The sequence below is a fragment of the Prorops nasuta genome, unplaced genomic scaffold, assembly GCF_024137725.1.
Source record: "Prorops nasuta isolate Cenicafe-Biocafe unplaced genomic scaffold, Cenicafe_Pnas_1.2 PNAS00053, whole genome shotgun sequence".
In the NCBI taxonomy this organism is placed as follows: domain Eukaryota; kingdom Metazoa; phylum Arthropoda; class Insecta; order Hymenoptera; family Bethylidae; genus Prorops; species Prorops nasuta.
Window position 1 is genome coordinate 544,546 of NW_027116850.1, and position 11,376 is coordinate 555,921.

Consider the following 11,376-nt stretch of genomic DNA (forward strand, 5'->3'; position numbering starts at 1 on the left):
ATATATATGTGCAATCACGTACACGTACAATGAAACCGAATCACGCGTGATAAAGCGTGAGACAATACATTTGGCCAATCGAGTTATTACTCGAGAGATTACAATTGGATTTTTGCAGAATTCCCTCGTTGCGATTACTCGCAGTAAGAAGCGAGAGTGAAGAAAAAGAGAAGGATTAAAAGTGGATTAGCAGAGAAATGACGGGAAAAGGCCGATTAGGTTTGTTGGAAAACGAGTAAACCTTTTGCAGCTGGGAGACCGTTTATCTCGTAGGGAGATGTTTGCCTCGAGTAAAGACTCCAGACCAAAGGGTTGAAAAGAACCAGCAAGTTTCTCGAAGCAATCTCAAGAAGCTCAAGGCGATCCACGTGCTTCGCAAAATGCTCTTTTCAGAAAAGTCTATCATCGCATCATTGGTCATCCAAAAATGACTGGATTAACGTCATAAATCAAAGGGACCATTTCTCAATCAATTTCTTGCAAAAAACCTGCACCAATAATAATTCAGCTGTTAAATCTTCGAATATTAATTTAATTGATCGATTCATCCAAAGATTATATCGATTAACATAAAACTTGAGGAAATATCGAGCAGAGCTCGAAACTTCTCAGAGAAACGAACAAAAGATGGTAAATACTGCGTTGTCGAAGATTAAATTAATCTACAATAACAGCGAGTCGTGGCACACTAATGTATATTGAATTTTTTCAATGTCCAAGAGTGGGTAAAGGACACGAGAATCGTGCAGGCAGCAGTCGGTAAAAGTCAGCTGTGCTCGAATTTCCTGTTCACCTTGCGTCGACATCTAAATTTGCTTCGTCCATTCCCAAAAATGGTAATTGATATAATTAATCGCTATAGCGATCCTTCTCTCAACGCAAGCAATTCGATCAACGCGGCGAGATTTATTTGCATAAAAAATCACACGACCAAAAATAACATTCTAGATGAATAGCAAATGAGTTTGTTATTTCTGCGACAAGAGCAGAGCTTGCTAATGATATTCACCTGCGCAAGGATGAAAGGAGAGGATTGCGGGTGTGTTATTATTAAAACGTTTCTTCGACGTCGTTACTCCAGGGGAATGAGAACAAAATTGAGTAGTTTGAGAAAGCAATTGTCAAACGAAATGGGCAAATTCCCAGAGAGAGAAAATCCGATGCGAGGAAAAAATTGATCGAGCAATAAAAAGGTCCGGAAAGCAAATTTGCCAGGATATTGGAGATGTGGGAAAATCTTGGGCCCGAAGGATTAAGACCGTGGAAGAGCTAAAGAGTGAAATGGGGAAGCAGCAACGATCGTTCCAGTCACAGCTGTACTTTAAAAACTCGTTAAAACAGTTTACTCGCTTGTACGACTCGTTGTGACAAGAATTTCTAGCGGTACCAACTCCTATTTTTTCTCCACTACAATTTCCTTTCTAATAATCCGCAATTCTTTGTAACGGCATGGTATTGTTAACTGTAATTGAAAAATCCATTAATCTTTCTATCCGTTTCCCTTGGGGCCAATATTTTCATACACAATGCTTGTTAAAATCTTACGAGCCAATTTCTTCGGTTACAAAATAATTAAACGTTTAAAGTGTGTCTATGAAATTACTACATTTTTTGGTAAAAAGATGCTTCGATATAATTGCAGGGGCGCATGCTCGTTAAATCGATTAGGGCTTGGAAACGTAAACGTGTGAGAGAAGGAAGGTCTAAATGCGAGGTGTGGGACAAAGTGTGAGAGATTGGTTAATTATACACTGGTAACTTGACTCTGTGACAAAAGGGAAGATGAGAAAGAGAGTGAGAGGGCAATGAACAAATGTAAGCGATAAGCATGCACCGAGATAAGAAGGTGCTACACTTTTATCTGGTATCGAATGAAACGAAAGGTTCGACTGCATGGAGACTGGGCTCGGCTGCTGACATTGAGACAGCAACAACAAGGGACGTGTAGGTCGTGTAGGCATGGCAACCACCGTTCATGTTCATCTCTTGCCTTCCGCAGTTCTGCAGGTTCTGCTACTGCCTAACGGCTTTCTACGGTATATATCGAGTGTTCGAGCAACTCGAAACGATTCTTCATAAAAATATTCTTCCAGCTTCGTACACACAGCCTGTGTAACAGATCCTCTACAATAAAATACTTGTAGCTTGATAATCCAGAGTTCTATGAAACGAGACCTCACGTGTCTTATAATAGCAGGGACATCTGTAACAGTTATAACAATCTTAACAATTCGAATTTGGTATTTGTAATACAATCTCAAAAATTGCATGCAGCTATACGACACGTTATTCGACTCTACCTTATTACCGTCGCGTGTAGAATTCACTAGGAAAAATTCTATATTTTTATCTGTTTGATATATATGCTAGTTGCAAAATATTCTTAACAGCTCTTTTGATTATCCTTTCGAGTATTCGTCAAACGCTATACGAGCTGGGTGGTAATCCAAAGAAAGCTGAGATACTACTGCTTTTTGCCTGAAGATTTGACAATACTATACATATAATTAATGTTATTTCACATTGATAAGTTTTTTGAAATGGTTTACAATTTTTTTTAACAATATTGGATTGAAATACGATAAGAAGAGTAGTCAAGAATGACATTGTATGAAAGGGGACAGTGGTTGAATTCTTTCAATAATGTTCCAAAGCGTTTGTGACGAGGTAGATGAGAAGGGAAATCAAGTGAATATTCGCGAATACGTATGGAAAATTGATGGTCGAGTCCATCGACAGGAAAGTATTTGCATGAATTTGATGCATCAACGCATCGGTAACGATCCAACCGGTAAAGCAGCGGTAGAGCAGGAGCAGCAGCAGCATGGGGGGGGGGGGGGGGGGTAGAGAGGAAAAAAGGATGCGCAGTCCAATAAGAGAGAAAAGAAAAGAAATTCACTACCGTCTGCTTCCTCGTTCTTTTCCAATGGGCGGAAAGTTGTTCTTGGCCCAACACCACCATACTTATATGTATACACGCCTCGCCGTTGTAAACAATGCTGAGCAGTACGAATCTACCGAGAAAATCTCCCAGATCGTTCTTTTACCAGATCCCACTGGAAAGCATTCGATGCTCTATCTAATTACAGCCGTGTAAACCACCACCACCGAGAAACCAAGCTTATTACAATTCACCACTGCTTATTAGAATAACTCAATCTTCCTTTGCGCTGAAACATAAAATTTTATGAAATGTAATTTGCAAAAAGCTGCAGGAATTTTTAATAGAGTGAGTAGAGATTGGCTTGAAAAGCCAGAAAGCTGAATCGACTATGAGAACATGGTTGGATACCAGGAAAATATTGGAAAGCTTATAAACAAACACACGAGACTTCTTTGGTTAATGCCAATACAAAGAGTTGATGGACCGTCGTGGACTATGTTGTGTTTTTTTTTACAATTCCAGTACCCATGAGAGGCACACGTGTGGGCTCTCTGTTGAATCTATAGGGACAGATTTTCTGCTGGTGCTACTAGATACAAACAAATGTATATATAAGTTGACTTGCATAGAGAGACGTTGCCGTATAAGACCCAGAGCAGATTTCTAATGACAAAATGGATACCAGCTTGGTGAAAATTTGTAGCTTCAATAAGGTCGTCATTGTATAAATTTCCGAAAGTAAGACAAAGTATAATTAATGTGACTTGGTAGAGTTATAATTAACCAAGTATAGAAGAAAATATTCTGATAATTTTCCTAAGAACAAAAAATATTCCAATTAGAAAAAGTAATGAAATCATAATATTTTAGGTAAGCATTTTTAATGCTAGAAAAGAATCATATTACATTAAAAAAAGGAAAATTTTACTTGAATCCATATTTTTTATATTATGCAATATTTCCACTATGCTATAAAAATGTTATTTATACACATTTATCAGGTTAATAAATTGCTGTTTTTCGCTAAAATCGTCTGAAAGCGATGTAAATAAATCCTTGAAGGAAAATTGTAATTAATTAGTTATTTCTTTATAAGCCACAAAACTGTAGCATACAACAATTTGTTTTTGCTAAATTGTAGCTTCGATAAGGTTATCGTTCTACAAAATTTCCAGAAGCATAACAAAATTAAAATCAACTTATATAAACGTGGCAGAAAAATAATTAAAAGACAATTATGAAATTGTACTTTAAGACTGATTCACCAGTAACTTAAAAGTGATATAAATAAGTGCTTTGAGGAAAGTTGCAATTAATTAGCCATTTCCTTACAAGCCACAAAACTGTAGCATTCAGTATTGTCTGGCTAATGGTAGTCTTTGTTAAGAGTTTCGCATGAATTTCTAACACACGGTATCACGAGAGCCTTGAAAGTTTTTGATTTTCTGACGTTTGCATACTTGTGCTAACGACGAGCACTGAATAGCACGGTAAACGTGTTTCCCAACAATTAATGAATAAGTAAAAAGGGAAGGTCGACTAGAACCTCGAATAATTAAATGTGGACAATGTTGATCTTACTAAAAAAAATATAAGAATAAATTTGGAACTTTTATAATTATCTACATTGGGACAGCATTACAAAATAATTAAATTTCCTCGTAACAATTGATTAGCCTTTTCTATCTAACAGTGGTTATAGGTGAGAAATCAATAGATAAATGATACTAGAAGGATTTACTGTACTCGCGATAAGAATAATAATGTGCCAATGCACAAACTAGTATCATCTTTGCTCGAGATTATTTTGATAATCGATAAGTGAAAATAGTGTAATAAATCTTATGTTCATTTCGTATTAAAAATTTCAAAATATCGGTACTTCATTTAACGATGACAAGTGATCTTGTTCCGCCTTCGAGAAAATTAAAAGTCAACATTTAGCTGTAAAGATAATAAATCAACTTATAATATCAAATTCGTGCGAATACTTTATAATAAAGCGTGTTTGAACTCCCACGGTTTCCCCCTGTATACAATAAAACGCATCTGCCTTACCATATGCATGACAACGCTATATGTACAATTGTAATTATTAGCTACATGTGCGTTTATCGCCCACACTCTCTCGATAACGCAAATCGCTTACTTAGCAGTGCCACCATAGCCTCTTTTTGTCAAGGTTACAAATGTTTATCCGCGACGATTACTACCAGAAATACTCCTTAACTCTCATATGACAAAAAATACTTTATAACTTTTTTATATGGAATAGCAAGATTCGTTGCTATAATAGGATAGCTATTATTTATTTGTTATACCAAGTCGTTAATACAGCTACTGTTTTTTAGCAATTTTGTTTTTATCCTTTAATTTATAAGGATTGAATGTACTGCATCGTGAACATTTTAAAACAATGACTGGATCTATTCAAGTTGGAATATATAAGCTGTTAAAAGTTTTTTCAAGCCTAGGATTTTTAAGTGGGATTATAGCGTTATACCCGAGCTCGAGAATACAGGCAAACTGAACCTAGAGAAGGAACTTTGAAAGAAGCAGCAGCAGGTAGTACGTGTTTCTTTCGTAATTTTTTTCTATTGTACCTTGACAGGCGAGTCGAATGTCCAGTGGCATGTGAATAAGGCAGTAAACGCGAGAGATAACTGAAGTAGATTCCTCAAAAATTCTAAAAATTAAGAGCGTCGTGAAACAAATATTTTATACTTTCAACTAGCAGTAAAACTGCAGAACAATACGAAAAGATTTAAATAATTGACATTAAGGTAAGCAGAATGAAGTAATTCAACCACCATGCTAGACTGGCTGTTGATTATGGGATATTGGTATCGAACGCTATGGCTTCCTCGTGTTTTAACGATAATAATAAAGCAGAGATAATCGCAGGTGTACGAACAATAAAAACTCTAAGAAACCTGGAAGAGACCATCTTATGTTGAGTACCCGTAGAGTTTATAGGTTACGTTTCTAGAAAACAAGTAAAACAAGAGAGATAGAAAAATAATACTCACAGAATATTTGTAGAAAGGATATTGCACTGTTCGCACGATATTGTGTGTAATAATAATTCCAAATGGTGAAAAGGTTTACGGACAATTATAAATTAGAGAACGCGACGAAAACTAACACATTACACTCACGATTCACAAAACAGACTGAAGAAACATAGCACAGGCCAACCTGGCCAACCAGCCAGAGCCAGAGCTGGGAGCCTGAGAGCAGCAGCTTGCTAGCGCTAGCAGAAAGGAGAGGGAGAAAAATGAGTGAGGTTGAGTGAGACGTTCGTTCAGTCGAACAGAGACAGAGACAGAAAGTACGGACGATACAACAAGCTGGTACACACGATACACACTCGCGAATGCAGCAGAGATGAGAGAAGACCTGTTCACTGAGTACTGAACTACACACTACTCAGCTGAGCTGTATCGTGAATTGAATTGAATCTGAAGAACTGAACTTTTACACTTACCAATGCAACCACTATTAATAGAGATACTACCAGTACCAGTCATATTGCTTGTCCTCCGTCATACAAGACTAAGCAATAGTAGTAGCAGTCACAAACACATACAGGTTTTTGCTAAATCAAAATTCATTGCTAAATCAAAATCCTAAACGTAGCGTGTAACGTAACTCCAGCTTAGCTCTCTCATTACACAAACAACGCAAGGTGCATTCAGTGCAATCAGCGAAATCAACTCATGCTAAATTATAACCGTTTCCCAAACACGTGCTGCCCTCTCTTCTTTTCTTATCCGACTTTTGGCTAAACCTTTTCACTTTTTCGTTTGGTGGTCTGATTTGATTCAGTTGTAGAGATTGCAGGATCTTCTGAAACACCTGACAACATATGTAATAACAATAGTAAGAACAGAGAAACAAGTATAGTACATAAGAATGAAAACTAATTCAACGCTACCTGAAGAAATTTCCATTTGATTCTTCTAAACATTAACAAGCTTAAACTTTGTCTTATTTTTTATCTAAATTTCACAAGTCCAATACTCTCTCGTTTTTCATTCTTACAAAATTCAGATAATTTATAAATATCAAACACATCCAGTACCTGGAATTCCAAATTCAAATATTTTTCTAAACTCCTGCAATGGCTTCCTTTCCGGTTCGAACTTCAGATATCCGTTTCTGCGACATTAGCGACACTCGACAGGTATGGTAGCCAACGGCAACTAGTTTTAAAAAACACTAGTTTTTAGTTGGTTTGATATATATTTGCTCTATTAGATCTAACTAATTCTAGTAGCCATGTGAATGTCATTTATGAATAACTCAATTTTATCATTTTTCATAGCTTTTAAAATGCATACTGAAAGGGAAATGAACATGAAAAAACGTAGAAATAAAGAATTTCTTTGTTCAATTCTTGAACATAACCTCTGTAATTGGTTATTGAATAGCTAAACATAGTGATCTGTGTATTATTGGAAGAAACAAAATGAGTAAAAAGATAGTGACTACATTTTATTTGATTTTAAACATTTTCTTTTCTATAGTCATTGTATTGTTAAACAAATGGCTATATATTAATACTGGGTTTCCAAATATCACATTGTCAATGATACACTTTATTGTCACTTTCATAGGACTGATAATATGTGCAAAGCTTAATGTATTTTATATCAAAGATATTGATATTAGGGAAATGATAGTTATTGCAATGACATTTTGTGGTTTTGTTGTATTAACAAATTTGAGCTTAGCTTACAATACTATTGGAACTTATCAAGTAGCTAAAATGTTAACAACTCCTTGCGTAATAATTATGCAAATGCTGTTTTATAAAAAGCATTTCACACTAACTTTGAAGTTGACACTTATTCCTATTATAATAGGTGTAATAATTAATTTTTATTATGATCTACAATTTAATATAGTTGGTACAATTTATGCTATACTTGCAGTCATCGTAACTTCTTCTTATCAAGTCGTATGTTCATTTCAATATTTTAGCAGAGTAGTCATTATATCTGTTCCATAATTTTACATATATTTTTTAGTTAGTGAACAGAAAACAGAAACAGTTTCAAATGGATCCAATGCAACTTCTATTTTACCAAGCACCTTTATCTGCAGTAATGTTAATCATAGTCATACCATATTTTGAGCCTTTAGGCAACACATTTGCACATAGCTGGTCTATTTCAGATATAGTATGCTGCTTATATATCTAGTAAAATTAATTAACTTAATTGCCTTTTAATAGTTTTATATAACAAACTGTATTTGATTTACAGCTTATGGTAACACTTTCAAGTTTAGTGGCATTTTTTGTTAATTTGACATCTTATTGGATTATAGGACAAACATCACCATTGACGTATCCTTTTCATTTTAAATGAATTTTTAATTCAAAAAAGTTCATATAAAATAAAAATTGAAGCTTAAAAATTCCTAACATATGCACAGTTATAATATGGTAGGTCATTCAAAATTTTGCCTTCTTCTCTTAGGGGCATCAATTTTATTTCATGAAACATTAGCCATAAATCAAGTTATTGGTATAACATTAACACTAATTGGGATTATTCTTTACGCTCATGTAAAGGTATTATAAATTATATTTACACTAAAATATTGTATAAGCTTTACTAATATTATCTTTTGTTGTAGATCAAAAGCAATCCAGTAATTCCAGAGTTTATAACAGAGGAAAAATTATGTAAAAAATAACTTTTTTTATTGAATAAAATATAGTATTATTAATGTGTACTGTTTTATTTATGTAAATGGTAGTTGCATTAAATTATAAATATCATTCTCACAAGAATTTTTTATGCAAAAATGTGCAATGTTCAAAGATACAAATAAATAATGTAATAATAAAAAAAAGGAAAAAGGTCAATGTCACGCCTAGGGCAAAGATTGTTGAAAATTTTTAAAGTTAAACGAAAGCAATATTCAAATAATTGCTATTGTTCTTAATGTTAATTTTTCCCAGCTGTATCGGACCTGTTCCAAAAGATGTATAGGCTTCTTATATATCAGATGCAATTTGTATGCACCACTTTAGAGAAAAGAATAAAATTATAAGCCATCTAGATGTAGAAACTTGTACCTAATAGATAAATAAAATTGGAACTGTTTAAATGCATGTTATAATTGATATTTCGATTATTTATTGAAGCGCTTTAAAAGTGATCAAAATCGATAGAATCTAATTGTTAATTGTTTGACACCAAACAAAGCGGATTGTTTAACTGTGACGTAATGAACTGCTGTGTGTAATATGTATAATAAAATTTACCGGGACGATATAGATTAGAGTGAGCTGTGGGGATATAGTTTGGTTAGCTGGCTGATACCGGCGTAAACGTAAATTGGTTGCGTTGGCAACAGTTTTAACAGTTTGCAAAGAAACGCAACGTGCTTTGGAATCTGCTTTGGGTACTTTGGCACGACTAATAATTTTAATTGTGGAAAAATGAAGATTGAAGAAGTAAAAAGTACTGCCAAAACGCAAAGAATTTCTGCGCATACCCACGTGAAGGGCTTAGGTTTAGATTCAAATGGAGTAGCGGCCCAAAATGCAGCCGGTCTTGTAGGCCAAGAAAAGGCTAGGGAGGTTAGAACACTCAGTTTTTGTTCAATTAACTTAAGGTTTAATTTCTACTTTTTATTCTATCTTAATCCTAAATTATTATTATGATTATATTGTAGGCTGCTGGAGTCGTTGTTGATATGATAAAATCAAAGAAGATGGCTGGTCGTGCAGTTTTGTTAGCTGGTCCACCTGGAACAGGAAAGACTGCAATTGCACTTGCCATTGCACAAGAGCTTGGTAATAAAGTTCCATTTTGTCCGATGGTCGGATCAGAAGTTTACAGCTCTGAAATAAAAAAGACCGAAGTATTGATGGAGAATTTTAGGAGAGCCATTGGCTTGAGAATTAAAGAAACTAAAGAAGTATATGAGGGAGAAGTAACTGAATTAACGCCAATGGAAACAGAGAACCCAATGGGTGGATATGGAAAAACTGTTTCACATGTTGTTATTGGATTAAAAACTGCAAAGGGCACAAAGCAACTAAAACTTGATCCATCTATTTATGAGTCTTTACAAAAGGAGAAAGTTGAGCCTGGAGATGTCATTTACATAGAAGCTAATAGTGGAGCTGTAAAAAGGCAAGGAAGAAGTGATAACTTTGCAACTGAATTTGACCTTGAAGCTGAAGAATATGTGCCTTTGCCAAAAGGTGATGTTCATAAGAAAAAAGAAGTAATCCAAGATGTTACATTGCATGACTTAGATGTTGCAAATGCTAAACCACAGGGTGGACAGGATATAATGTCCATGATGGGTCAATTAATGAAACCAAAAAAAACTGAGATTACAGGTAATTCCTTTGATAATTATTTCTTATAAAGTATTTGAAATATCCCCCAGAGAGATAGCTTTTTCAACATTTGTATTTTATTTCAGATAAATTGCGTAAAGAAATCAATAAAATGGTAAATAAGTTCATTGATCAAGGAATTGCTGAACTCGTTCCAGGAGTCTTATTTATTGACGAAGTTCATATGTTAGACATTGAAACATTTACTTATCTTCATCGAGCGCTCGAAAGTGCTATTGCTCCAATAGTTATTTTTGCGACCAATCGCGGACGTTGTATCATCAGGGGAACAGAAGATATTGTGTCTCCTCATGGAATACCTCTTGATTTATTAGACAGATTACTTATTATCAGGACTCTACCTTATCCTAGAAATGAAATTGAACAAATAGTAAAACTACGAGCTACGACGGAAGGCTTGCAAATCGAAGACGAAGCTCTATCTGCTTTAGGAGAGCTTGGTACAAAAACCACATTGCGATACGCGGTCCAACTTTTAACTCCAGCTGCTTTAACAGCTAAAGTTAATGGGAGATCAAGTATTAAAAAAGAGGACATTGAAGAAGCTAGCGCCCTTTTCTTAGATGCGAAGTCATCTGCTAAAATTTTAAGTCAAAATAAAGATAAATTTATGACGTAGAATGACACAGATTATTAATGCTGATATCGGGAACATTTAATTTAATTAAAGTGGGTAATAGCTTCTAAAATTATTATTAATTTAATAATTTGGCGAAAGTTTGAAGTTACTTATTAATATTTTAAACGGCTATCGGTCAAATGTACCGTCCTAACGTGATAATGACATCCTAATTCATATTTTCAGCCTTATCTTTGAAAACAAACTTTTATAAGAAAGAATCTGAGAATAATATTTTAAAATTACATTGAAACCGTAAGGACCATAGTTTTATGAAGATTATTCCCTTTAGTTAAAAACCTGTAATATTTTTTAAAAATGGAATCATTTTTAAAGATGCAAATAGCTTCTACATTTTCCTCTATTCACTAATTTATTAAGTTTACTTATTAGATTAAATGTAAAATTAAATTTTAAATAAATATATATTATGCAGTAAAAGACACAAAGATCTTGAAATCCTTATAATTTCACATTGACCAA

The 11,376-nt window shown here is 34.3% G+C and overlaps 3 protein-coding genes across 8 annotated transcripts in view; 2 read left to right on the top strand and 1 right to left on the bottom strand.

Moving 5' to 3' along the window:
• The window catches only part of Wdr62 (WD repeat domain 62), a 35,752-nt gene extending 29,146 nt beyond the window's left edge, over positions 1-6,606 (bottom strand). For 4 of the 6 annotated variants that reach the window (XM_066745051.1, XM_066745050.1, XM_066745047.1 and 1 more), the window contains exon 1: positions 5,914-6,606. The gene's annotated coding sequence lies outside the window, so the exon portion shown is untranslated. Of the gene's footprint in view, positions 1-2,902; positions 3,022-5,913 lie in introns of those variants that run through there. The other 2 variants (XM_066745049.1, XM_066745048.1) reach the window with 2 other exon arrangements.
• Positions 6,607-7,080: 474 nt separating this feature from the next.
• On the top strand, positions 7,081-8,724 carry LOC136784379 (solute carrier family 35 member E3-like). Its single transcript, XM_066744993.1, has 5 exons — positions 7,081-7,847; positions 7,918-8,070; positions 8,155-8,237; positions 8,327-8,465; positions 8,531-8,724. Exons 1-5 carry the CDS (start codon positions 7,356-7,358, stop codon positions 8,588-8,590), a joined length of 927 nt encoding a protein of 308 aa, XP_066601090.1. The 5' UTR covers positions 7,081-7,355; the 3' UTR covers positions 8,591-8,724.
• Positions 8,725-9,197: 473 nt separating this feature from the next.
• On the top strand, positions 9,198-11,336 carry pont (pontin). Its single transcript, XM_066744988.1, has 3 exons — positions 9,198-9,482; positions 9,578-10,253; positions 10,340-11,336. The coding sequence occupies exons 1-3, from the start codon at positions 9,342-9,344 to the stop codon at positions 10,891-10,893; spliced, it is 1,371 nt and encodes a 456-aa protein (XP_066601085.1). The 5' UTR covers positions 9,198-9,341; the 3' UTR covers positions 10,894-11,336.
• The last annotated feature ends 40 nt before the right edge of the window (positions 11,337-11,376 follow it).